The sequence below is a fragment of the Branchiostoma belcheri genome, unplaced genomic scaffold (assembly GCF_001625305.1).
Source record: "Branchiostoma belcheri isolate BF01 breed outbred unplaced genomic scaffold, Haploidv18h27 scaffold83, whole genome shotgun sequence".
In the NCBI taxonomy this organism is placed as follows: Eukaryota; Metazoa; Chordata; class Leptocardii; order Amphioxiformes; family Branchiostomatidae; genus Branchiostoma; species Branchiostoma belcheri.
In genome coordinates this window covers 457,017-482,534 of record NW_017804498.1, presented here as the reverse complement: position 1 = coordinate 482,534, position 25,518 = coordinate 457,017, and the positions used below count along the sequence as shown (strand labels likewise).

The window sequence follows — 25,518 nt, the reverse complement described above, 5'->3', positions numbered from 1 at the left end:
CGCCATCTAGCTGGTGTACTGCCAACTTTCAGATTTGCATACAATTATATAGGCAGGCAGAGAACAGGTAGTCGTCAGTAGCTACCCGTGTGCAGCTTGTGTTGAAGCGTGCCGGGGCGTAGTTCTGGAGTCCAGAAGACGTTTGGACTGAAGCTGACATGATGCACTTGAAGTTGAACAGAAGGGACCAGTTCACTCACAAAGCATTCCTTCTTGCAACCATACTAACAGGTAAGGGCCTGATCATATGCGTTGTGCGATCGTATAGGCAAATTGGGGACATTCTTGGGATAGTCGTGCATGTTCCCTGCAAAATTTAGCAGTTACGGGGGAAAACTATAGTAGAGCCTCATCGCAACTTATCGGCAGTTGTTAGATCTTATTACTGTCCCAACACGCTTGAAGATCCTACGACATCAAATATGACCTCGATTTCTATTTAGATTTGTTTTATTAGCGAATGGATTTTGAACCTATATCATCAGTATATGACGTTGTTACGACCGAAAAGTGAAAACGGGTGCATTTTGTTGAATGTCTGTTACATGCTAAGTTGAGTTGAGTTGAGTTAAGTTGAGTTGAGTTGAGTTGAGTTGATTGTATCATGATCATTCATACGTCATGATAATTCTTCAGGATGCTCCCAAGAACACGTTAGGTACCTTGGTTGGCCATATAGCAAGACGATATATTTTAATCAACATTTTGTTGTGTAATTTATGTGGTGAAAAGCCAACTCCATGACACATTCCGTCTTTTTCTCAAATAAATGTCATTGAACAAATATGAATACTGGCAAGGGCACTTGTCAGGGGGCAGACCTAATCAGTACTAGCCTCTACCAGGCTTCGGGAGGCGGCTGGAAAGAGTAGAAATTGGCCAAATAGAGAGATAACATGCCAGGGGAGTTGGTCCGCTAGAGAGTACAGTTTTCGGACCAACTCCCCTGACATGTTATCTTTCTATTTGCAATTGGCCGATTTCTACTTTTTTTCAGCCACCTCCCGAAGCCTGGTAGAGGCTAAATCCTTACGAGACGAACAGGACATCCGTTCTTTGTTACTTGTCCGTAGTTTCCTAGTCTCGTTAGCAAGATAGACGTACTGACGGGAAGGCCGTAACGCCCCCTTGCCACTAGATGCCGATCGCTGAACTACCATTGAGCGACCAAAACTGGATTTGTGTAAACCTTGTATAAAATATAATATTATGCACAACGTAAGAGTATGATGGAAAAGTCCACAAAACAAACGTTTTGACAAAAGTCGTTTTCTCTGAGTTAAGTTCGTTGAGCGATCTGTCGCTCGTCAACGGCTAAGCTCGGTTGCAGCCTCTAGCAACACGTGGAAAGGGAATGTAAGCGGATGTTTGCCTTAAATGGTAGCAAGTGGTTCTTTCATCGTACTTTTCTCGCACATACATAATACAGCAAATTACCCCGTTTAGGCATCGATGGTTTGCCACGATTTCATAGTTTCAGCCAAATTCATAAATTCTAATCAATCATATATTTTCAAACATTATCTATGGATGTTAGCAGGACAAACTTTTGCAGGACACATGCACAATATCTCCAGTTAGCGATCGCACGACGATCTGGCGACGTATTTGACCGCGCCTGATGCAGAGATATGGGCTTGGCGATGAACAAAGCTCAGAAACAAACCGTTTTGAGCACTCGGTTCCAGTAGCGACATTTGAACTGGCTCTGCCGCGCTTTCAGCTCTGGAGACCGAGTGCTGAGAGGAGTTCAGCTCTGGAACACCAGTGCGGAAAGGAATTCTGGAGACCGAGTGTTGAGACGACATTTAGCACTGGAATTCCTGTGCTGAGGGAGCTTCAGCTCTGGAACAGAGCCATTCAACTGGATTTCCAGTGCTGAACTTTTTTCAGCACTGAACTTTTTTCAGCACGATAATTCCAGTTCTGACGCAATTTCGCCCGCTGATTGCTGGAATTGGGACACCAATGCGGAGAGCGTTACTTTTGTATATTTGCTTTAGAATCGACATAATACTAGGAATCTGGTACTGTTACAACGTAAAGTACATACCTCCAACACTTTGTGTATTAATTTTGTACTTCTAGTATGCCGTGGAATAGCTGTGAACAGAAACGATGACACGTCCGTCGTGAAGCGAACAAGGCGAGCATCACAAGGTCAGGTTGAAGTTAACTACATTGTAATGTACTACATTGTTTTGTTATTTTCATTCTCATTCATTCCATACAATCCAAACAATTTAATCTGGATGAAACACGAGAACATTTTTGACTTGTTAATATCGCAGGCGAACCTTCAGTGTTTGCTGTTGACCTCACAGATCTTAAATATCAGCATTCAAACAATGCAAGCTGACTTCCTGTATCATGTTGGCGGCGATCAGAGATTATTCAAAATATGATTGACAGTCCCATTGTGAAGCAATGCTCTTGTTTCCAGCTGCTTCGAAGGTAAAAGCTGCCAATGTTTTGCTTGAATGTGCCTCTATATTTGGCACCTCTACAAATGTACGAGTAAGTGTTGAGGATATAAGCTGTGCAGACAGGAAATATTACTAAAAGATACAATAGTTTAACCCCCGTCAATGAATCAAGTAAATATTTGTTTTCAGTAAGGTGTATTTTTCACCCCCATCAACAGGATGTACTGTGAGAAGGTCTGAAATGGGAAAAACTGGAAATATTATACTTTCTATGTCATTTATAACTTTACTTTCCTTAGAAATTAAGCAGGTTCAATATTTTCAACTTGTGAATATTGTTTTGATTGCCCTAATATCTGGCACCTGTGGCTCAGTGTCTCTGATCCCCTCCCTCCTTACAGCAACATCACCTGACCCCTGTGATCAGGCCACCTGTGCCCCTCCTGGTCAGGGCTTCTGTAAGGCCATCAGTGACACACAATACAGCTGTCATTGTCTACCAGGATTCAAGGATGTCAACGGAGATGGCAGCGTTTGTGAAGGTTGTCCTCACAATCCCTTTCTTTAGAAGAAAAATTTAGCCTTTAGCACACTGAAGTAGCTCTTTAAAAATTGGCTCCCAATTCTTGTTTGCTTGCGGGGTTATTTAACGGTTTAGGTAGCAGAGCTAGAGAGAAGATGAAAGTGGGTTGCTGGAAAACATGGACCTGTCTGCACTGCGGAAAAAGCTGGTGCAGTCTGGTCAGGCGGTGAAATAAACAGTACAACATTTCCTACATGTAGTTACTAGTACATCCTAAGGCAGAATGTGGTAAAATCGCAAGCAGTCTGACTGCTTTTCCTACCCCCTGACCAGTCTGGATCACCATGTCACCATGTTTGAACCATGTCAAGATCATTTACAACTGGAACATCCCTGCCTCTTCCTCCCCCAGCCCTCCACCCTCCGGGTTCCTGGCAGCCTCCAGCAGACCCCTGTGATCAGGCCACCTGTGCCCCTCCTGGTCAGGGCTTCTGTAAGGCCATCAGTGACACACAATACAGCTGCCACTGTCTACCAGGATTCAAGGATGTCAACGGAGATGGCAGCGTTTGTGAAGGTTAAGATGTTTTTATGTAACAGAGCTTCAGATGATATGAATACAGTATAATGCAAAGGTTTTGATTACATGTATATGTGTGGTTTGTGAAATATCAGAAAGTTGCATCTTGGTCAGCCATACGTACTCATCAATTACATGTATAACAAGACATCAGAGATTTCAGACTTATGGGAGTATTTAGGGCTTTTGATACCTTCAAGCTCACCCCATGGCCATTTGAGTCTGGCCTTCTTACCTCGTGTGATTCTGTCACCTACATGCTTTCAACTTACTCCCAAGCTCACCCCATTTCCTGTGCCTGACCTTTAACCACTTATTCTGCCGGTCAATCTTCCTCCACCCACATGCTATCAACCTACTTTGTCCAAACAAAAACAGACACACAAGCTGACAGCTCGGCCACTCAAAACAATATTCTGTATCTGGAAGTAACAGTAACTCAGTATTGCATCATTCTCTGCCTCTACCCTCAGCCCTACACCCCCCTGGTGCTGCCCGGCCCCAAGCTGACCCATGTGACCGTGCTGATTGTGCCCCTGAGGGACAGGCCAAGTGTGTCCCCCTGAGTCCCACCAAGTACCGCTGCGAATGTCTGCCAGGATACATTGGGGATGGAAGAGTCTGTAAAGGTATGACTTCTGCATTTAGTCCAAAACATTAAATGTTGCAACAAACACATGGTAGAATAGAGTTCCCGGATCTCATATCTTTGCCATGATGTTTACCACCACTGAGAAAACTGCAATTATATATATAGTGAAAACAGGGAACCAACCCACAACACTATCTGTTCCAAACTGTACTGACTTTTGACAGCCTCTTTCAGCATCTGCAGAATCCTGCATACAAAGAATTATTAAATTTGTTTCCATATTAAAGCTTTTTGATTTTGTTGACTACCTACAGCAACTATATTCAGTCTACTACTACACAAATTTGTTTGGTCTTAACAGTTCTTTCAGGTACAAATGTACAGCCCTCATGAAATATATGTTGAGGTGACCAAACTGCTTTGTCCTGAATGATGGGTCGACATTTAACTCTTGCAGAACCGTCCTGTAAGACCCAAAAGTTGAAAGTGGACCTGGTCTTCCTGCTGGATGGGTCGGGTAGCATTGGACGAACCAACTTTCAAAAGCTGAAGGACTTTACCTCCCAGATCGTCAACACATTTGACATCTCCCCCACCCACACGCGGGTTGGAGTGGTGCAGTACGCCACGCTTCCCAACACTGAATTCGAATTGAACAGGTAAAGCAGAGTGACATACCTTGTCTTCAATGTGACTACACGTTTTCACTATGCTAATTTGTATAATGTAAATTTTCTTGATAGAATACCGTCACATACTTGTACTAGGAGCCTTGTAACTTCAAAATCATGCATGGAGAAGTGGGTAGAATTGCAGTTGATTGATTAATTGAGAAAGTTGACATAACCACCTATGTCCTTAAGCACAAACTAAAAATTAAATGTCATTTTAGGATAGTAGTCATGCATGTTGTATAATTATCATAAAATTCAGCTTGCTACTGAAAAGGCTGTCTATTAAAGATCAATGTCAGTGTCGGGGTCTGTCACAGCCTGCTCAAAAATTCATCGACATCAAAATCATACCATGGCCTACAACGGCTCTGACCATGCCATGAAACTGAAATAATAAGTTATTAACTTCCTAGTTTACACGCATCTTTACAGTTACTCTGACAGATCACATGTACTCTCGGCCATTGAGAGAATTCCTTACAAGAGGGGGAGCACCAACACTGGGAAAGCCATTGATTTCGTTCGTCGGAGGAAATTCATACCCACCAACGGTGACCGTGAAGATGTCCGGGACGTGTTGATTGTCATCACGGATGGAGAGTCGTACGACGACGTGGTGGACCCAGCCCGCCGCGCCGCACAGAGCGGAATCACTCTCTATGCAGTGGGGGTCGGCGACGGCGTGAATGACAGGACGTTAGAACACATTGCGGGGGATTCGAGTCGAGTTCTACATGTCTCCGACTATTCATCACTTGCCGCCATTGCACAAGAGCTTCAGGAGACAGTGTGTGAAGGTGGGTTACATTCAATTTGGTTACACTCCTAACCTACATGTATGTTCTGATATACCCTTAATCCACTCAATATGTTCTGACATGTTCAGTAAGGAGCGATGGACAAAGGGGTCAGAACAACTCAGTTGAAGCAGGTTTGGAATGATTGGTAGACATAATATCATAATGATGATGTGTTTTTTGAAGTTGTAGACTGATATGTTAGATATCATGTTACTTGTGAATATTTGTTCAAATCTATGGAGCTATAACAATAGTACTGGGACTAGCACGTCGGCAGAACGTACTGCGCCTGCGCAGAACCCTGGATTTTCGCGTTTTTAGTTGGATTTTTGGTCAACGTTGCATCAGAATTTTCACTGTTGCAGAGGATATCTTTTCTGACACAACATTTGGAAACTACTGTCAAAATGCTAACCTTATATGAGCAAATACGACCTTATATGAGACATTCTGCCGAAGTGCTATGTACAATACATTACGGGTTTCGCGCAGGTGCAGTACGTTCTGCCGACGTGCTATATGGGACTGCCAACATTTAACTGTTTTTTGATTGTCTTTCATGTTACCATCATGGTTTTGTCATCGGCTATGCAATTTTTGTGGGTAACATATAGGCATAAAAAATAGCCATAAAAATAATATTAAATTCAAATTGATGCAATCTTGCAGTTTCTTGTTGCTCAGGACCCTACACTGTATAATGTGTTTATTGACCACTATGAGTGAGTGAGTGAGTGTGAGTGAGTGTGTTTAAATTTGTTTGCTTGTTTCACTGGCAGGACCATACAAAAGTCTTGGCTGCTGGATAGACACCGAGGACCGTGCCATCGATACTTTGGAAGGGACGGACACTTTACTGGACACATTCAACTACCACAAACGTCCGAATGCCGTTCACAAGTGCTACCAGGTTGCCCTGAGCCGTGGTTTTACGGTGTTTGCCGTTCAGAATGGAGGACAGTGTTTCTCTTCCAAAACAGCACAGGACACATACTGGAAGTATGGCCGGTCACTGTCCTGTGGATATGATGGGAAAGGAGGACCCTGGTCAAACCAAGTCTACCAGATTGTTGGTAAGTTGAGTTTTCCAGTTAGTCTTTATTCTTGTTAATGACTATGAGCTATTTTGAATTTTTTCATATAACGCGTTACATGTATATTTATTAGTCAAATTATAATATGAAGAAATCTGTGGCTGACAGTTTTTGTATTGAGTGTACTCATTATCAAATGCCCTGGAATGAGAGAGTGAGTATAATGTTATTGACTAATTTATTATAATTGTGATGATAAAGTATCAAATTTTCTTCTTCTATTTTCAGCCATGAACAAGGTCACACCCACATTGCCACCAGGTGAGCTCAAGCAATGTCTGCATGAAAGATTTTAAAGATTTAGAACAAAATGGGAATGTGCATGTGCAAAATGGGAATGTGTTATACTCACAGTTATATGCAGGATTGAAATGTTGTATTTTGTCTAAACACTTCTTATTTATTGCATTAAAGCAAGAAGAGGTAATAAAAGGACTGATACTTAACTGATTTCAGTGTCCTGCTGGTGTGGTAGGAGAGGCTGAAGAAAGTGACTTGACGACAATGAATTTGTAAGGTTATCTCCTAATTGGTCTGTATTTTTCTTTATGCACTTAATGTTTTAATCAGTGGCTCGAGGTGCATACTGCCGGGCCTATGGTGATCCTCACTACCAAACCTTCGATGGGCAGAACTACGATTTCATGGGCATCTGTACCTACACACTGTCCAAGTATCAAAGTACAGCGAGCAACGATAACCTGAAGCCATTCAATGTGGAGGTCAAAAACGAGCATCGGAGGAACAACTTCCATGTGTCATACACGGCAGAAGTGTATGTTGATGTCAGTGGTCATCGCATCACACTACAGAAGGGGAGGAGGGTCTTGGTGAGACATTATGTTACTTACTATACTGTACAAAACTATTAAATTGTATATCAGATCACTCACTAAAATGTATGATAGAATGTTCACTTTAAGTATTAAAATTGTCAAAGTTTGAACCATGCTTCCTGGTTCTTCTTCTGCATGGTGTACTTTTTGTGTGACAAGAGTAAAAATATTCTACATTGTATATACATTGCTGGAAACATAAGACTTTAAGGACCAGAATTCATATTTGGAGGGAACGCAATGGTTACCATGCTTTTAATTCACAGCTCAGTGAATACAATCACAACTGTAAGTGATTCATGTAGTAGGGAATAGCTTATTTGTACTTTTATATCTTATTTGCATTTTTTATGATACCAGTCCATATTCCTCCTTGATCATGATATCCACCTTCCCAGGTTGATGGGGTGTTTACCAGGTTGCCGTACATGGGAGCGGGTTTCACCATCCACCTCCACGGTCGGCAGGTGGTGGTCGTCATGGACTTTGGTGTCCGAGTGGCTTTCAATGGACTGAACATGGTAGAGGTGCGACAGTGTCCAATTACATTTCTTAAATGTATACTTTATTTTACCATTCTTAACATTGGAAAGGTTGTATCTTATTTGTACCCCATGTGTTCACTCTCTCTCAGTTTGTAATATGTAAGGTAATAGTACATGATTGTACCTTTTATCGTCTGATTGGGGTCCGATTGTGCACTGATGGTTATTCTTGGCTTATTTTTGCACCCCTATGCTACGAACAATTTTCGTTCTGACCTCAAGCATTTAAGGCGAAATTCTCAGGACATAGGTTGATTTGTCCAAACATGGAGTTTATTACTGTCTTGTGTGTCCATAGGTGTATGCACCTCCCCCCTACATGGGGAAACTTGTGGGGATGTGCCAAGACTTTAACATGGACAAGAGTAATGACCTGATGAAAGCTGATGGCACACCGGCAGTCAGCTCCGCAGACATGGGCAACAGCTGGAACACTGATTCAGAGTATGTTTGTCAACATTCAAATTTTTGAGCTTTGTGGATTTAAATTAAGGATTTTCCTATATCATGTCCTGCTCATGTCATCTACCAAGGAGATAGATCCTTCTTGCGTCTACTGAGACATGATTCTGCCAGGTTACATATATCTGCCACCCTCTCCAATGTTGTATTGCTCTGCTGCAGATCTAAACTCTGCATACCCCAGGGACTGTGCTAGAGTCTCAGCTCTCAAACACACAAAGTGGCAAATATACCGGTATGACTAACCTTAGCAGATAAATGTTGATGCAGGTTATAGTATCAGGTGTCTCAGACATGATGTCACTGAGAATCGTGTGTTCTGTGTTCAGGTGTAGAGAGATGGAGGATGAGTATGTGTTCAACTGTCCTGCCAGCATCGAGCGACGTGTGAAGGACAAGTGCAACGCTCTGCTAGACCCTGACTTGGAGTTCTCAGCCTGCCACTTACTTTTGGATGCTCAGGTAGTTTTCTTGAACACAGAGTTCACATACGATTGTCCTCCAGGTCCTTTAATATCAGTCCTCTAGCATATACATGTTTTGGAATCTACCTCCAAAAAAAGTTGGAATGAATGCATGGGTTGTTGGAAAATATGGTCCAGTCCAGACTTGTTAGGCTGTTGAAAAAGCAGTATGACCTTTCCTGCATCTAGTTGATATGAGCTCCCTGATAGAAAGAGGTAGAATTGCTGCACTGAAATGTTCTTTCCACCAACCCCATGTGTGACTTGTTTCATTCGCCAACAATTTGCTGCTACATTTGTGAATGTATATTGATTAGAGCAATCCTACAGAGAAGAATAAGCCAGGCAATCTTTTACATTGTACTTTTTTTTCCTTTTTTGGGGATACCTCTTGATCTTGAATGTTGATCAGTCTATTGTGTAAATAGCATATTATATTAGTTACAAGCAACAACATTTAGAAAACTGCTTGTTGTTAGCTAACATTTGAAGTTGCCAAAATTAAAAATTATAATTTCCATACCTGACAGATGTACACTCAGAACTGCATAATTGACATGTGTGAAGATGAAAGTGAGGAGCATCGGTGTGACAGCTTTGCCACCTTTGCGGAGGACTGTGCAGAACATGGTGTTGTTATTGACTGGAGAAGTGCAACAGGGTGTGGTGAGTAGACACAAAGGTCATGGTCATTTAGAGCAGCTTTCATAAAAAATGGCTGAACAGCATCTTGTCAGCAGAATTCATGTGAAAGTCATGGAATGTTCTTTGGTGAGAAAGCAGAAAAATCTGCTAATGCTAAATTAAATATGTTGGATAAATGTTTAGATTATCAAACTTGATAATACTTGATAATTAGTACCCAGGTATGGATGAATATTGTCTTGGGTATGTTTGTGAAATTGTGCTCATAGGTATTTTATGCAACTGCAGATTGACTTTAAGATCAAGTTGGTAGGAAGCTGGCTCCAAACATGGAAGTTTGGCAGTTTGGGTTCGTCAACATCAAAGTTTATGCCTTACTAGGCCCATCGACAGACCATCTCTTTAGTACTAAGTAAATTCTGGAGGTTTGAAATCTCTGACCTCTTGTAATATATGTCTTCTTCGTACTTTGACACTCATAGCACATGTATCTCATGTTTCAGACTCCCTTATGAAATGTCCAGAAAACAGTACCTACAGTACCTGTGTGAGTCCCTGTCAGGCAACATGCCGTGACAACAACCCTGCAGACTGTGCCGGGGAGAGGTGCCTGGAAGGCTGTCAGTGTAAGGAGGGATATGTGCTCAGTGGGGAGACGTGTGTGCTGCCCCAAGACTGTGGGTGCTTACTGTCTGATGGGCGGTACTATGAGGTGATTAAAAATGTTTAGGTTGAAGCTTGTTTGTTGGTTATAGCATTAAAACTATTCCCAAACTATCCACATAGTCCATGTCCTTGGTGCTGAATCCAACTTCACAGTGAGATTATTAAAAATATTGCCTTGCTCTTTTTGCACTTCCTTTCACTTGTATGTAATAGCTGGATGTGCTTTAGGTGTACAAGTCTTGTGATGCAAATATTCAGCAAGAAGAGAATGTACATTGTATGGATTTGAATTTCTTGTTTGTGTAAATGACTGACCAAAAATGTCAACATCAACACCCAAGATGTTTGTTTGCATCATTTTGAAAAGCCACTACAGTAAAACCTGTACAACTAACCACCTTTACATGAGGGCCACTTTCTGGTTGTCCTTTAGATACAGGAATTAAGAATCCTGCCTATAGTAAACACCTGTCCACATAGACCAGACTTAATGGGTCCCCTGAGTGGTCTTCTTGGGCAGTTTTGACTGTATGTTATCAACATGATATTGATTAATATGTTGTCACATCTTCTCTCCTAAGATAGGAGACAGGTGGGGAGAGATCCGGACCCGTGGAGACATCGGGGAGACGAGAGAGTGCGAGTGTCGCCGTGGAGACCAGGGCGCAGAGCAAGTCTGCCTGACTGTCCGCTGCCAATCACCAAACACATGGACCCTGATGGACGGAGTGCTGGGGTGTCACTGCCCAGGCTGTTTAGATGGTAGGGAGGATAAGCTTCTGCACATGTGTTATATATATATATATTACAGCACAGTCACATTTGTGGTAGGTCATTCTACAATTTCATAGGAATTTGAAGCAGGCTGTGAAAGGCCCTGTTCAGACAAAAGCGGTGGAAGGGCAATTTGGGTATTATAAATAAAACAGCACACCTCACATCTGGTCTGCATACCACACATTTCTTTGGAATTGTGCCTAAGCATGATTCAGCTAAACTATAATCATTGCTGTTTGATGAAAAGATGCTAGGTGATGTCATATCAATGTCAGAGGTCTTCGGTGGAATCTGAATCCAATGCGTTTCCAGTGCTTTCATCTGAACAGGGCTATAGTCAACAAGAAGACAGCTGAACAGTGTATGCCACCTGCATGACTAGTCAAATAACCCAAGGTTTGAAATCTCTGATTTCTTGAATGTGTTTTACAGATAAAACTCCTGTCCTGACGGTCAGTGCTGTGCAAAATTACTGTGCAGCCTTTGGTCAGTCCCACTATCAGACCTATGATGGGAACCTGTTTGACTTCCCCGGCACCTGCCAGTACCTTCTGACTGGAGACTGTAAGGCAGAGTTGTTTCAGGTGAGATGTCATGCCATACAGTTGTATGTATGTGCATAATGTAGTTATGTATGTCACTTTGAAATTCCTATTTCTATTTTGGAACAATAATGCAAAGAAGGCATGGGGTTTTCAGGAAAAATGCCAAATTTAATATTTCATTATGCTAATCATGCCTTTGGAGCCATTCAGTTAATAATTGGGCTTTTTTGGACATGAAAAATCAAGGTTTATTTTAGATTAACATTTCAGTCTATTAAAAGTAATGTTGAAAGCAATGTGAAAATAACTGGGCTGAAACAGTGTAAGTCGTAAGCTTACAGTGTATATTTTTTTAATTTTCCATACATAGAGTTGCTGATAACTTCTTGTTTATCTTATCTTTGCCACAGCTGCTGTTCCGAAGTGACATGGACTGTGTTACCCATGATGCACCATGCAGACATGAAGTGCACCTCTACATGCCTTCCTTGACCTCTGACCTGACATTACAGCAGGACCATGTGGTCACCATGGGCAACCAGACGTGAGTACTAATTATTGTTTTTCTAAAAGTAACTTTGCCATTTGAGATATGATACAGGAATTCTCAGAATCAGTTACAATGAGATAACAAGAATACCTGGTAACAAAATTCAAAGTAAATATCTATTTTGCATATTCATGCATAATATAACATCATATTTGTACTGTTTGCCTCCAGATTGTCTCTACCATTTGTAGCTAGAGGTCTGATGGTTGAGAGAGTCGGAGATTACGTTCGAGTAGCGATCCATCCAGAAAGAAAGGTACTGTATCATTGTATTGAAGACCTCTTTAAATGCAGTTTGCAGGGTGGCAGATATATGTGACCTAGCTGACAGAATTATGATGAGAGTAGATGTTGCTCTACAACCTGTCTGCCACTTGTTTTTGCAGGCTGTTGTTTATTGGGATGGCTACTCCAGTGTGTACGCCTACCTGGACCCCTCACTACAGGGACAGATGTGTGGGTTATGTGGAAACTCAAATAGAAACCCTGATGATGATTTCACACTGCGATCAGGTTGGTTTTCTATGGACACAGGTTCTTTTTTTTCACAAATAATGGCATTTTTATGTTACATTTTTATATTATATATATATATACTGTATAAAATTATTGTAACAGCTGCCTAAAGTCTTTGTGTTTCCATTGAAATTACCAGGTTCATCGTCAGAAATCCAAGGTTTTAGTAAGGGTTTTCTAGCATACTAAGGCCACACCAATTTAATTTGTTGGTTCTCAGATTTTTCCAGAAAAAATATGAAGCGACAGGGCGAAAAAAAAATAAAAATAAAAACAGGTCTAGGCATCCTATTATAGGCTTAAATGCTACGGAATGAGCCATGAAGTCAACACAAAAGGCTGGGTTAAAATTTAAACATTGAATTTTGAACTTTTAATCAAACCACTGCAATGATAGATGGGAAAACTGTAACAACTAGGAAGAAAAGGACTTTCCTCAACTGTTGGGGGCAAAACATGAGCATTTTTCAGTTGATTCAGGACCAGAATCAATTTTTTTTTTTGCAAATCAGAAAAAAATGAAGAGGCGAATCCGAGAACCAACAAATTAAATTGGTGTGGCCTAAAGTCTATTTGATTTTTTATTTTGCAGGGGTTACTATGTCCAGCCCCATAGCTTTTGGGAATAGCTGGAAGATGACAGAGGTGGATGAGACCTGTCCAGATGTGCCATTCGAAAATGTTGGTGCTTGTGACACACTGACAACAGAAGATCTCGCGGTCAGTGCAATTCCTTGTAGTGCTTTGAAAAAAATGCAGACAATCATTCAATATGACTACTCTGACTAAGAGCTCTGACTTCTTTTTACCTCTTTGTGTACATAGGTTTTGTTTTCATTTTAGTTATTTCAAGATATTATAGTGGCTTCCATTGTACTAATTTTCATAATTTTGTACTTATAAGTTGTTCTTGTTGCAATTTTTTTTATGTTTTCTAGGAGATTCAGGAAGTTTGTGATGTTATGAAGCAACTGGAGTCCTTCCAGCCCTGCCATAAGGATGTTGATCCCTTCCCGTACATAGAGACTTGCAAGCTCGACATGTGCAGATGCAGCAATGGCAGCAGGTCAGAGGTCCATCTTATACCCCTATATACAGAAGTTACCTCCAGAAAATAATAATGGGGAATAGCCAAAAGATTTTTGAAATCTGCAAAACAACTAGGCTTCATTTACACTGAATGGTATAACGTTAGTAAGCATGTTAATTTTAAGGCTAATCGGGTTGATAGAAATTTGTTCTATTCTCAGCATGTTTCTTGATATAATTAAGTGTTGTTTACAGTAATAGTGGCCGTAGATTGCTTTAATATACAATACCACAATAATCCTGACAGTTTGATCTATGTTACTTCCTCGGCTCCAATAGAAAGGACTGCATGTGTGATGCCCTGACCCAGTACTCACGTGCTTGTGCTGCCCATGGGATATCTCTGAACTGGAGGCAACCAAATTTTTGTGGTACGTGGACTCATTTCATAATTAGGGAGTGATAGAAAATGTGCAAGTGAAAGAGGTGTCAACAAAAAGAGCAAGGCATCTTTTTTCTTAAATACCACTGTGAGATGTGATTCAGCACCAAGGACAGGCACAATGTAGACAGTTTTGATACATTTTTACTTTAACCACTTGGTAACCAATTAACCAATGTAGCAGTACACATATGATTTGAACATTATATAGGATTTAAAGGAGTGACATTAGTTTGGAAGAGTTTTGAATACAGCAATTAAGATGTATGATGCATGAATATATTACATGTATATACAATTTTGTTATCGGTAAGTTTGTTTGCTTGCCTGTGTGTTCATATTATTTGACTACAGTAGAGTCACAGGAAGTAAGGGGCAAACGGTACAATGTATTCTCACAGACTGACAGGAACGTTGAATTGGAGGTCAAAATACACAGAAACAGAGAGAAATTCACAACAATAAATGAGAAATTCATATTAACTACATTTCTATTCCAAATACTTCTCTGTGGTGTTAAATTTTTGATTTTATATTTATGTTAGGTAAGGTCTGCCCCAGTGATATGGTGTATGATGAATGTGGCACGGCCTGTCCTGGGACGTGTCAGAACCCTGAGCCTGATGAGGACTGTAAGGACAGATGTGTGGACGGCTGCCACTGTCCAGCTGGGGCCCTGTGGAATGGCACACAGTGTGTGGGGGTGAAGGACTGCCCCTGTGTGCACCAAGGAAGGAACTACAGACCCGGGGACACTATACACCAGGACTGCAATGTGTGGTGAGTTAAATAGTCTTGTTTATCAGATTCTGTAATAAAATGACTTGATGATCTAAGCAATACTCTTACAGACCTTTTTTTTATACAGATGTAATTGAGCCAGTAAATTGATACTCAAAAGACAGTAATATATCCAACTTTTTTAATAACAAGATTGCCATATCAATTAGCAGCTCCAATTAGTGAGGACAGAATTACATTCAGACTCATGACATAACTATGGTGTAAGGGGCAATATTGTTATGTTCAGAGAGAAAGTTGCATGGAATGAATCTGATTGAATTCTCCTTGATATGTTTCTCACAGTACCTGCATGGCCAGGAAGTGGATCTGTACTGAAAACATCTGCCCAGGTCAGATTTCATATAACATGATACATGATTCATTTCATATCCTGTTTGGTATCAGGAATTATTGAAATTTAGTTTTTACAAGGCATTAGGTTTCAATATTGTTGAGTTTCTTTAGGTTCATCTTTTTATGATTGATGATATTCACACATTATAGACATACAATGTACCTTTAACCATTTTTTAAAATCTGTGTACATAAGTGTTATTTTGGGTGGCTGATTTGTAGATGGGGAAGATTGACAGGCTGAATGAAAGGAGGTCAAAGGGTCCAAAATCTGGCCAGGAGCCATCAGAAGTTAGAGGTCAACATGGGGAAATTCAGGAAGCTTAGGATTTCATACCTCCTGGGATTTTCGAAGTCTGAAATCCTGATTTCTGTTTTACATAATGTGATGAAAAATCCTTTTATCCTTTCTCAGCTACCTGCAGTGTCCATGGTAACCTACACTACAGTACATTTGATGGGAACCACTATGAGTTTGGCAGTGCTTGTCAGCATGTTCTGGTGAAGACTGACAAGTTCACTCTCATTTCCAACAACCAACAGTGTGGAACAGACCCTAAAACAGCCTGCACTAGGTCAGTTGTGAAGGTGTCTGTATGTTACATGTATATACATGATTGTGTAAATGTATGTAATAAGATACAGTTCTAAAATCATAAGCTTTACAATCGAAGTGTGGGTTCTTATATAAACAAGAAAAAGATACAGTCACTGTGCTGAATGCAGAATGTTTCTTATTTGATAAGGCCTACGAAAAATGTGTTTCTAATGTCAGTCCTCCCCTAGCTTATGGGTAAGGGACAAATATTTGAGCTATTGACCTGACATATATGACCTGATTTTACCTAAAAATTGCAAAAATTGCAAAATGAAAATGCATAAAAATGTTTCAAGGTATGTGAAAGTCAGATAAAAAACTAGAAAGGCCAATATTTGCTTTGGAGCAAATATAGCGATGGGTTCACCACATTTTACCACATGGCAGGGAAAGAATGAGAAACACAAGGGAAAACAATGCTTTACATTGATATAACTATAGTATGAAGTAACATACAACTAAGACTACAACAGTTGGATAGCTATTCCCTACATTATTGGTTAGGATTGCATAATGCAAACTGTTGATTTTCAAGATAAAAAGAAGCGTTCATAGCCCGCATTCCAATGCTGGAGCAGGAAAGCTTAAAATACCTACCAAAACACTTGAATACAGACATACTGTCAGTATGGCATGGCTCTGTGCAGGTGTAAATGAAGTTAAGCCAGTTAAATCCCAACAGCCAATCAGCAAGGAGAATAGAGGAAAGCTGCATGCCTATTGGTTGATGCCTTGCATGCCATTGTGATGACTCATGTCCAAATGTGGTAAACACTGCACACTTACACAGTAATACATTAGCTATTACACAGCCAAAAAACTCAAATAAAACCATTCTAAAAGCCTGTATCACAATAATTTAAAAACGCCTAGGGGTATTTGCCCACTGTACCTCCATACCAAATTTCAGGACCTTAGGCCCTAAAATGAAGAAGCTGAATCCATTTAAAGATATGGCAGGAGGAGGAGAAGAAACATCAGAAAAAGCCATAATTATTGTACTTATATTGTACTTAATTGTTGCTAGCAGTTGAAAAAAGGCTAGGGTTGGCAGTTTTTTTCTAGGCCTAATTTGTGTCACCAAGTGGTCCACTTGACTCATTTTCCATGATTCAATTATGCAATGTATGTACTAGTACGTATATCTTCTTGTGATCCTACTTCTACAGATCTGCTACCCTATCTATACATGGTGGAACTGCAGGCAGGATCAGACTTCTTCAAGCAGGATCTGTCTCTGTTGGAAACATCTCAGTCACCCTGCCATACTATGGAAGTATGTAGTGCTGTATAATGTTTTGTTTTGTGTTTCTATACAAGTCTGTCATTATTATAGAACTCATAATATTGGAACTTTTCATGGGCACAGCTCACTTCTGTTGCTCTACAAAATGTTTTTGCAGTACAGATAGAAAAAAATTGATCTTCTTGTTTCAAAAATGCTGTTACAGTAGCTTGCCACCTACATGTAGTTTGCCAATAACTCAGAGATGTTCAAGAATCTGGAATAACCTATAAGTCTTATCTTGAAGAAGCTTTAATTCATGACGTTGTCTTTCAGCTGAATACACCATCTATCAACCGTCATCTCTATACGTGGAAGTGAAGACAACCTTTGGCCTGACTGCCCTGTGGGATGGCAGGACAAGTCTCTATGCCACAGTATGTTCCACAGTCTTATATTTAAGTCTTGCACCTTGGTCCTTTTTACTACGTGTAAGCTGATCTTTCACAGATACTAATGCCTCAACTAGAAATGTCCAGAACCAGAAAGTATCAATTAATTCCAATAGCAATGGCCCCAAATACTACCAAAACAGCCACAAACTCAACATACTTTGCCGCCTTATAATTCAAGCATTTAATCAAATCACTGCATTCATAAACTGTTAACTTAGGAAGACAATAACTTTCTTCAGCTGTTGGTGCCAAATATGGGCATTTTGAGTTTGATTCAGAACCCATATAACGTAAATATACACGTTTCTTTTGCAAATCATAAAAAAGATGAAGCAGCTGAGCTCGATAACCAGGAAATTGAATTTGGCAAGACCTTTGGTAGCATGCATATAATTATGTAATATTTTCACTTCTGTGTCCTAGGTTACTGCAGAGCTGTACGGTAAAACCAAGGGTCTCTGTGGGACGTTCAATGGGAACCAGCGTGATGACTTCACCACCCAGAGTGGGGTCGTGGTCGGCTGCCCTGCCGAGTTCTCCTCATCGTGGAAGGTCTCACACCAATGTCCTGATTCCTGGCTAGAGAGAGGGCTGAGTCCCTGTGCCATCAATACCCAACGTGGTATGTGAGAGTCATGTTCTTCATTGAATGTGAAACTTTGTCATTATTACGTCAGATTTCAGTATTCAAATCAAGAGGGGGGGTTAATTCTGCAATTGTTTTCACCAGCAAATTTGTACAAATATCAGACTTTAAATTGTTGTGCAAAGATTTCAAGTGCTGTACTTGTATCACATTTACATAAATTCATGCCTTTCTCACAAAAAATTGTCTCACTGCATGATATTGTGCAGTACATGCAGATTTGAAATATTGTACATAATAACTGTATTTCTTGCATATGAATGAACAAAAAGAGTATAAAATTTCATCACCTGCATATCAATTCTGATACTCATTCATACACTGGATACATTTGTCTCATTTGACTCATTCTCGGTCACTGAGACATAGTTGCTTGATTTATTTTGTAGCATGGATTGTATAAAAGTTTTTCTGTCTGTTTTGCCCCACCAGCACAGTTTGCTGCAGAACAATGTCGCATCCTGCTGGGTCCTCTGTTTGCACCCTGCCATGACCTGATTGACCCGTCACACCAGATCGCCCATTGTCAGAATGACGTGTGCCAGGGAACTGACCCGACCACCTTCCTCTGTTCATCTGTTGCTCACTACGCGAGGGAGTGTGCACAGAAAGGGGTTGTTATTGACTGGCGGCCAGGCACACTCTGTGGTAAATGGATTCTTCCTTGTTTAAATAAAACCCTTAGCTTTGTTATAGTCTTTTTACCTTCTTGAATTTTGAAAACCAATACAGTTTGTTGAGTGAATACATTGTAGATCAAGCCCAAAGCCCTGCAGAAAGGCAAAATAAAAACATAGAAATGCAGACATTTGCTGGATGCACAGATAATATCTCATTGGCCACACTGTTAACTAGTATGCTATTGTTGGTTGTAATGGACAGCCAGGATTGATCTACAAGCCCACAGATATGAGAGGAAAGTCCTTATTAAGAACATCCGTATTTTCAGCACCAAGGAAAGAGTTTGTAAGTCACAGGTTGTGATGCCTCTTGGGCCAGGCTGCTAATGGCATGCTAACTCTGGTCTGGATGCTGCTCAGTATCAAAGTGTACTGTTATTAGGGCAAAAAAAAAACTGTTTTTGCCAAGTTTGCTTCTATCTGGAAACCTGAATTGGAATAAATCCTTAATGGTTAGGTGTTTCTGTCAATCGATTTGCCACAGAAATAGCTCATTCAAATTAATAAATTCACACTTTTATGTACATGATAATAAGATACACACATGACATTGGTATGAGCTGTGTCTTTACATCTTCACTTGTATTGGTACAGCTGTGGAATGTCCCACAAAAGTGCAGGTTTGGCAGGAGTACAGCTCCAGCTGTGAAAGCAGCTGTCGCCAGCTGTCAGAACCTATCTCCAGCTGTACAGCTGTGGCTGGCTGTAACTGTCCATCAGGACTGTACCAGTCAGAGGATGGGTCCTGCGTGCTAGCCAGCGAGTGTCCATGCTTCCACCAGGGAGAGGTTTACGAGGCACAAACTACAGTAGAGTTTGCTGATACATACTCCAGATGGTGAGGAACTCTTGATACATATACGTACTCTATACTTGAACTCTCTTAAATATACAACCTTCTTGATTTTAGTGTAATGTGTATAAATCCCAGTCATAATTCAGACTCAATAAGTGGTATTTTCAATAAGACTTCAAATATTTGAAACATTGTCAAGTGTACATGTTGCACTACTATTGGACCTTTCAACTGTTCAATTGCACAAGTATTTTGCTTTAAAACAAACCTTAGTGGGGGGAAATTACTGTTAGTTATTCTTCCTAAGTGGTGCTAATTAGAATAACTGAGCCAGTCACATAGAATGGATATCACTTCGGACATTTTGTTGGATACCAGCAAATTAAAACTAACTAGAGTTCCACGATCTCATACCTTCGCCAAATGATGTTAGCCTTTATGACTAAGAAATAATAGATTAATCCCCCTGATTGTGCAAATAGGATCCTATATTGCATCAATTATATCTGCTGATCATATTCTATACCAGAAGACAGTCTTATCTTATCAATGCATGCCATTATAGCATGTCCTCATAAATTATGCAAATGAGGTCCTTATTTGAATAAGTTATGTTTAATTATGTTCACCTTCACATAACTTTCAAATATCCCAAGTATGAAATTCCAGACATTACCAATATGTAATTATAACATTTTCTCACTAATTATGCAAATTAAGTCTTCATTTGCATAATCAATATCTTCCTGTATTTCTGACGTTCTGAATTACATATGTCACAAGCTTGAATAGTCCTATCATGGAATGCAGCTGATTTATAGAATTTCCTCATTAATTATGCAAATTACATTAATATTTGCATAATTGTAATATTATTATGTCATGCATCACTTCAGCTACCTACATGCCAAAACTCAGGACGATCCATCAATCGGTTCTTGAATTATCCGCCTTTAAACAGTTTTCAACTAACACCCCTGCAGTTCCAGAGCAAGCAGCTAGGGGGCCCAAACTCACGTCACTTCTTCCCTATCACAAGAGCTACCTACCATCCAAATTTCGTCAGCCTAGCATGTCTAGATCACAAGATATCAAAACCGGAAGTTCAGCTGCAGTACCATAACAAACCGCTAGGTGGCCCAAAATCTAATCAGTTCCACGTCTCATCAAGACCTACCCACCTACTAAATATCAAGACAATCCATCCAGGCGTTCTCGAGTTATCGTGCTCACACACACACACACACACACACAGACACACGAACGCCTCTGAAAACATAACCTTCTTGGCGAAGGTAATGAAAGCAAAGGATGCCACAATGTTTGTACATGTAGATCCCAATTACATACTGTTTTTATTTGTAAACAGCTCCTGTGAAAATGGTGTGATGTCTTGTGAAGTGAGACCAATTGGTAAGTTCAGCATCAAGTCATACCTTTTATTTCTGTTTTTTGTCTCAATAACTTGATTGAGAAAAATTGAAAAATGGTTTGTAAGACCGTACAAATCTTGTGCATATGTACCCTCATCCTCAGAGAAGGAATGCTTCAATGAGACTGTGTACTTTGACTGTGCCGACGCTGGAGATGGTGAGTTTGGGCTGGGATGTGAAGCATCTTGCAGCAACCCAGCAATGGACTGCCCGCTGGACAACAGCTGCATTTCAGGTGAGTAAATGCCAAAAATGATCCTTTCATTGATTATGCCATTGTAAATAAGCTTCAGAATTCAGCCTAGTAGTCTACTTAGTACCTAACTTTTTTCTCCTGCTTGTACAGGCTGTGTGTGTGCTCCAGGCCTACTGAGGCACCAGGACAGGTGTGTACCACGGCAGGACTGCCCATGCTGGTACAGTGGACAGGAGCATCAGCCGGGAGAGTCCATCTCTGTGGACTGTAACACATGGTAGGGACTTTGGTTTGGGAATAGTTTTGTGAAGCTGTTTGCATTAGGTTCTTTTGGTACAAATGTATGACACTTCAATGTTTCAAGAATTGCTTCAAAATAATTGTGTGCACTGTGTGCCCTGATCCTGTGCAGCTACATCTAGCCTCAAGCCCTCTGTTATCTCTGACAATTAGGCTCACCCCTGAGGTGTTGCCAAAAACAGATCTTCATGTAATATGTATGTAAGTACATACATGTACTATACTATTAGGCATGCCTCTGAGGCACTGCAAAACAACCGTGTTTAATTGGTTAAACTGTGTGAATATGTCATTTCCTGACAGTACCTGCAGCCATGGGTCCTGGAGCTGTACAGAGCGTCGCTGCATGGAGACGTGTGCCGTGTATGGAGAGGGCCACTTCCTCACGTTTGACGGCAGGCGATACCAGTTCCAGGATGAGTGTAACCATATCATTGCCCAGGTGACGTCTCATTTTGCATATGTACCATGCAGAGTTTCAACTTCTATGTATGGATACCAAAATTAGAGTGGAATACAAAGTACAGTATTTTGAGCAATATTTGACAAATTTCCCAACAAATTTTATTGATAAGAACAATTTTTTACATGTTGTGTGTTTTTTTGTCTTCTTAACCATTGTTTTACATCTTGCATCATTTTCCAATTAATAAAATTAAGGGTCCATCACACAAATTCAATTTTGGTCACTGTATGGGGTTGCTTATTATAAACGATCACCCTGTGTAGTGAAAAGGGAGCTTTTAATTAACAAGTTCCATATTGTCTTGTACAGGACCACTGTAATGACAGACAGGGCACGTTCAGCATCCATGCAGAGATGCTCCCCTGTGCCTCCAGCAGTGGCCCCTCCACCTGTGGCCTGGCCATCACAATACGATTGGAGTCTGGCACAGAGATCAAAATGACACCAAACAAGCCTCTAACCATTGACTCAGCCGAGGTGTCATCTCTGCCGTACATAACTGACAGGTAATGGCATGGCCACAATTGTAGACTGTTGTACAAGTTTGATTTCATAGAATTTCAAAGCAATCGGTGACAGAACCAATTGCTAACAAGAATCTATAAAGACAGTTTTTTTCTGTGATTAGACATCTATGTCTATGATCAGGATTTTGTATGACATGATGCACAACTATCAAGAATGCTTGCAGTTTACAATGATCGTAAGATGAACAAACAACAAATGTGACTGAGCTCTAAGTTTTTATTGCAAATAAGATTCCAGTACTGTCTAAATTTTGAGAGAACTGCTGTCCAACAATATACGATGATAATACAGATAATCCATAGAAATATTTGGCAAAGATAAGTAAAAAGTTGAATATTCATTTTTTTTTCAACTTTTTGATTGTTAAAGTCTTTCTGTTTTTGTTTTTGTTTGTTTTTGACCATGACAATCATGACCATCATCATAAGAAAATGCCATATTTGCCCTTTGTCCATCCAGGTTCAGAGTACAAGCAGTTGGCGCCTTCAGTGTTCTTCACATAGGGACTGACTTGCAAGTCATGTGGGATAGCAGAACTCGACTGTACATTCGATTGCCACCAGAACAACGGGGAAAAGTCTGCGGTCTTTGTGGGAACTATGATCTGAACCAAAACAACGACTTCACAACACGGGAAAACGTTGTAGAGACATCTGTTCAGCTGTTTGCGAACAGTTGGAAGACTTCCACTGTAAGCTGTAAACAAGATTTCATATAATAGTAATTATAGCTACCATTTGAAAGACCTGTAAAGGTTCGAATGCATTGCATGTTACAGGTTATGGCACAACTGTACTGACTGGGTATCATAGGGAAATAAGAAGTTTTGGAGGAGGAAACCAGTAAAAACATTTCATATTCTATGAGAAATATATAACCTTTTTCAAGTAAATGAAATAGTGACACAATTAAAACCAGTTGGTTTTAAGTTAGTAAAAATTGAGCAAAGCACTTCCAAGCATCTACTTTTACATGTACGTTATGTCTTTGACTTTAGCAGTGAGGAACCCACCGGCAAAAATGGCACTCAGTACTCCAGTCATGTAATTTATTTCATGGCATTGTGGGCAGTCAGAAGTTTAGGAAATTCTGTATTTTTCAGACTTGCCCAGACACAGTACAGCCTGCACCCAGCCCATGTGAGAACAAGCCTCGTGAGATGTGGGCCAGGAGAGAGTGTCGAGTACTGCTGGATGGTGTGTTTGCAACTTGTCATCACAAGGTGTGGTTAGTCATACACATGTATGTAGGAGAAAATTAAAGTTATATAATTTAAACATGCTGTCATATAGGTGGTCAGGAATTTTGATTTCATTGAGTTGTATGAATTCAATGATTTTCTGGCTTGTTAGCTAGACTTTATCAAAAATTAGTTTATATATATGGCTTTTTTTATTGCATAATTTGACATTTGGTGATCATCTAATGTCTTAATACTCGGATCCCTAAAATTGTTGTCTTTCGGAAATCTGCCTTTATTCGACATGTTTTCCAATAAATAGATTGAATAGAAATGGCCATATAACATCAGAGTTGTTTCATTGTAGATTGATCCCCAGCCCTTCTATGACGCGTGTGTGTCTGACTCCTGTGCCTGTGATGGGGGAGGAGACTGCCACTGTCTGTGTACAGCTGTGGCTGCGTACGGAGATATGTGCAACCTCCAGGGGGTACATGTTCGATGGAGGACACATGACTTTTGCCGTAAGTACATTATGCAACTTGACTTGGGGGGACATTTATTGGCTACAATACCACAGTGTGATTGTTTTGATAGCCATTTTCTGTTCACCTGTGGCAGCTGATATAGGTTTGTGTCTATGCATGTGCTGCTAGCTTTGGTTGCATGGCCTATGGTGGGTCGGAGGTGATTTTGACAGTTAAATTGATCAAAAGACTATTATGATACCTAAAGGTGATCCGGCATGGACTGTGTGGGACCAAGTGGGCAATATATGAGGGAATTCAGATGGTGTTACACCAGTTGCAATACATTCATGAAAACCCCAAACACTTCCCAGAGGCCTGTGAACTTGAAGGTCACGTAAACCTAAAATACTTCACAGAAGTCTGAATTCTTGTTGTTTGTGGCCTGCAGCTACACAATGTGAGGACTTCAACCAGGAGGATGAGTGTGAGTGGCACTACGACCCGTGTGGTACTGCCTGTCCTGCCACTTGTGAAGACTGCCACCCCACCGACTGTGACTTGCCTTGTCTGGAGGGTTGTCATCCAAAGTGCAAGGTAATATGTTCTTCTGTACATCATTGTATCGGCATCATTAAAAGGTGTTGTTGCTGTTGCTGTTGGCTGTGTAAGATTTTACGTATCTTTGACTTTGGTCATCTTACCTATATATTTTTGCTAAGATGGGTAAACAAAAGGTTACTGAACCTTTCTTTAATCTTTTTAAACTAGTCACCAAAGTTCCTCCAGCTTTAAACATCTTAAATACAAACCTTCAAAAATTGTCTTTCAGCTAGTACCATCCTATACCTTTGTCTAACAAAATGTACAAAATGCACGAAATCAATGTAAATGTTAGCTAAAAGAGAATGGTCTTTGTTCTTTGTGTACCTGACAGAATGGAACAGTTCTCCATGCTGGGAGATGTATCCCCCCAGACCAGTGCCCTGCCCACCCCATTGTGGACAAGACTTGTGGTCCCTGCTGTAACAAGACGGCACCTGTGGATGAGTACGGCTGTCGCTATGCCGACTGTGTTTGTCCAACGTGTCCACCGGTGACCTTGTGCCCGCCGGGGCAGGCTGTGAGATCTATAGATGAATGTGGCTGTGAACGTGTCAGCTGCCGCTACTGTGTCCACAATGGCACCAACTACAATGTGAGTTCCTATAGAGGACATTCAGCTACATTGTACAGTTCATTTAG

General features: G+C 40.6%; 2 protein-coding genes across 2 annotated transcripts in view; both read left to right on the top strand.

Moving 5' to 3' along the window:
* The first annotated feature begins 11 nt into the window (after nucleotides 1-11).
* LOC109486743 (transmembrane cell adhesion receptor mua-3-like) lies at nucleotides 12-6,985 on the top strand. The gene is made up of 9 exons (XM_019790629.1): nucleotides 12-231; nucleotides 2,089-2,160; nucleotides 2,828-2,968; nucleotides 3,362-3,526; nucleotides 4,003-4,158; nucleotides 4,579-4,780; nucleotides 5,228-5,592; nucleotides 6,375-6,668; nucleotides 6,918-6,985. Exons 1-9 carry the CDS (start codon nucleotides 159-161, stop codon nucleotides 6,983-6,985), a joined length of 1,536 nt encoding a protein of 511 aa, XP_019646188.1. The 5' UTR covers nucleotides 12-158.
* A 280-nt stretch (nucleotides 6,986-7,265) lies between these two features.
* The window catches only part of LOC109486838 (mucin-2-like), a 32,332-nt gene continuing 14,079 nt past the window's right edge, over nucleotides 7,266-25,518 (top strand). Inside the window, exons 1-32 of the mRNA XM_019790741.1 lie at nucleotides 7,266-7,519; nucleotides 7,924-8,052; nucleotides 8,369-8,514; nucleotides 8,862-8,994; nucleotides 9,527-9,662; nucleotides 10,145-10,353; nucleotides 10,889-11,069; nucleotides 11,517-11,668; nucleotides 12,040-12,173; nucleotides 12,351-12,435; nucleotides 12,566-12,692; nucleotides 13,288-13,415; nucleotides 13,634-13,761; nucleotides 14,064-14,155; nucleotides 14,712-14,946; nucleotides 15,253-15,299; nucleotides 15,719-15,878; nucleotides 17,071-17,177; nucleotides 17,463-17,563; nucleotides 18,005-18,203; nucleotides 18,660-18,875; nucleotides 19,502-19,745; nucleotides 21,073-21,116; nucleotides 21,240-21,371; nucleotides 21,483-21,609; nucleotides 21,936-22,074; nucleotides 22,408-22,604; nucleotides 23,086-23,317; nucleotides 23,729-23,848; nucleotides 24,174-24,330; nucleotides 24,725-24,870; nucleotides 25,211-25,471. Of these exons, the coding sequence (XP_019646300.1) occupies nucleotides 7,334-7,519; nucleotides 7,924-8,052; nucleotides 8,369-8,514; nucleotides 8,862-8,994; nucleotides 9,527-9,662; nucleotides 10,145-10,353; nucleotides 10,889-11,069; nucleotides 11,517-11,668; nucleotides 12,040-12,173; nucleotides 12,351-12,435; nucleotides 12,566-12,692; nucleotides 13,288-13,415; nucleotides 13,634-13,761; nucleotides 14,064-14,155; nucleotides 14,712-14,946; nucleotides 15,253-15,299; nucleotides 15,719-15,878; nucleotides 17,071-17,177; nucleotides 17,463-17,563; nucleotides 18,005-18,203; nucleotides 18,660-18,875; nucleotides 19,502-19,745; nucleotides 21,073-21,116; nucleotides 21,240-21,371; nucleotides 21,483-21,609; nucleotides 21,936-22,074; nucleotides 22,408-22,604; nucleotides 23,086-23,317; nucleotides 23,729-23,848; nucleotides 24,174-24,330; nucleotides 24,725-24,870; nucleotides 25,211-25,471 (4,830 nt within the window). The 5' untranslated portion in view covers nucleotides 7,266-7,333. The remainder of the gene's footprint in view (nucleotides 7,520-7,923; nucleotides 8,053-8,368; nucleotides 8,515-8,861; nucleotides 8,995-9,526; nucleotides 9,663-10,144; nucleotides 10,354-10,888; nucleotides 11,070-11,516; nucleotides 11,669-12,039; nucleotides 12,174-12,350; nucleotides 12,436-12,565; nucleotides 12,693-13,287; nucleotides 13,416-13,633; nucleotides 13,762-14,063; nucleotides 14,156-14,711; nucleotides 14,947-15,252; nucleotides 15,300-15,718; nucleotides 15,879-17,070; nucleotides 17,178-17,462; nucleotides 17,564-18,004; nucleotides 18,204-18,659; nucleotides 18,876-19,501; nucleotides 19,746-21,072; nucleotides 21,117-21,239; nucleotides 21,372-21,482; nucleotides 21,610-21,935; nucleotides 22,075-22,407; nucleotides 22,605-23,085; nucleotides 23,318-23,728; nucleotides 23,849-24,173; nucleotides 24,331-24,724; nucleotides 24,871-25,210; nucleotides 25,472-25,518) is intronic.

What these genes read in the sequence shown, in the direction of transcription:
- LOC109486743 (XM_019790629.1), top strand. Translation starts at nt 159, where the DNA reads ATGATGCACTTGAAGTTGAACAGAAGGGACCAGTTCACTCACAAAGCA. An exon ending in ACTGAATTCGAATTGAACAG is followed by an intron (nt 4,781 to 5,227) that starts GTAAAGCAGAGT and finishes GCATCTTTACAG; the next exon opens with TTACTCTGACAGATCACATG. An exon ending in TCAGGAGACAGTGTGTGAAG is followed by an intron (nt 5,593 to 6,374) that starts GTGGGTTACATT and finishes TTTCACTGGCAG; the next exon opens with GACCATACAAAAGTCTTGGC.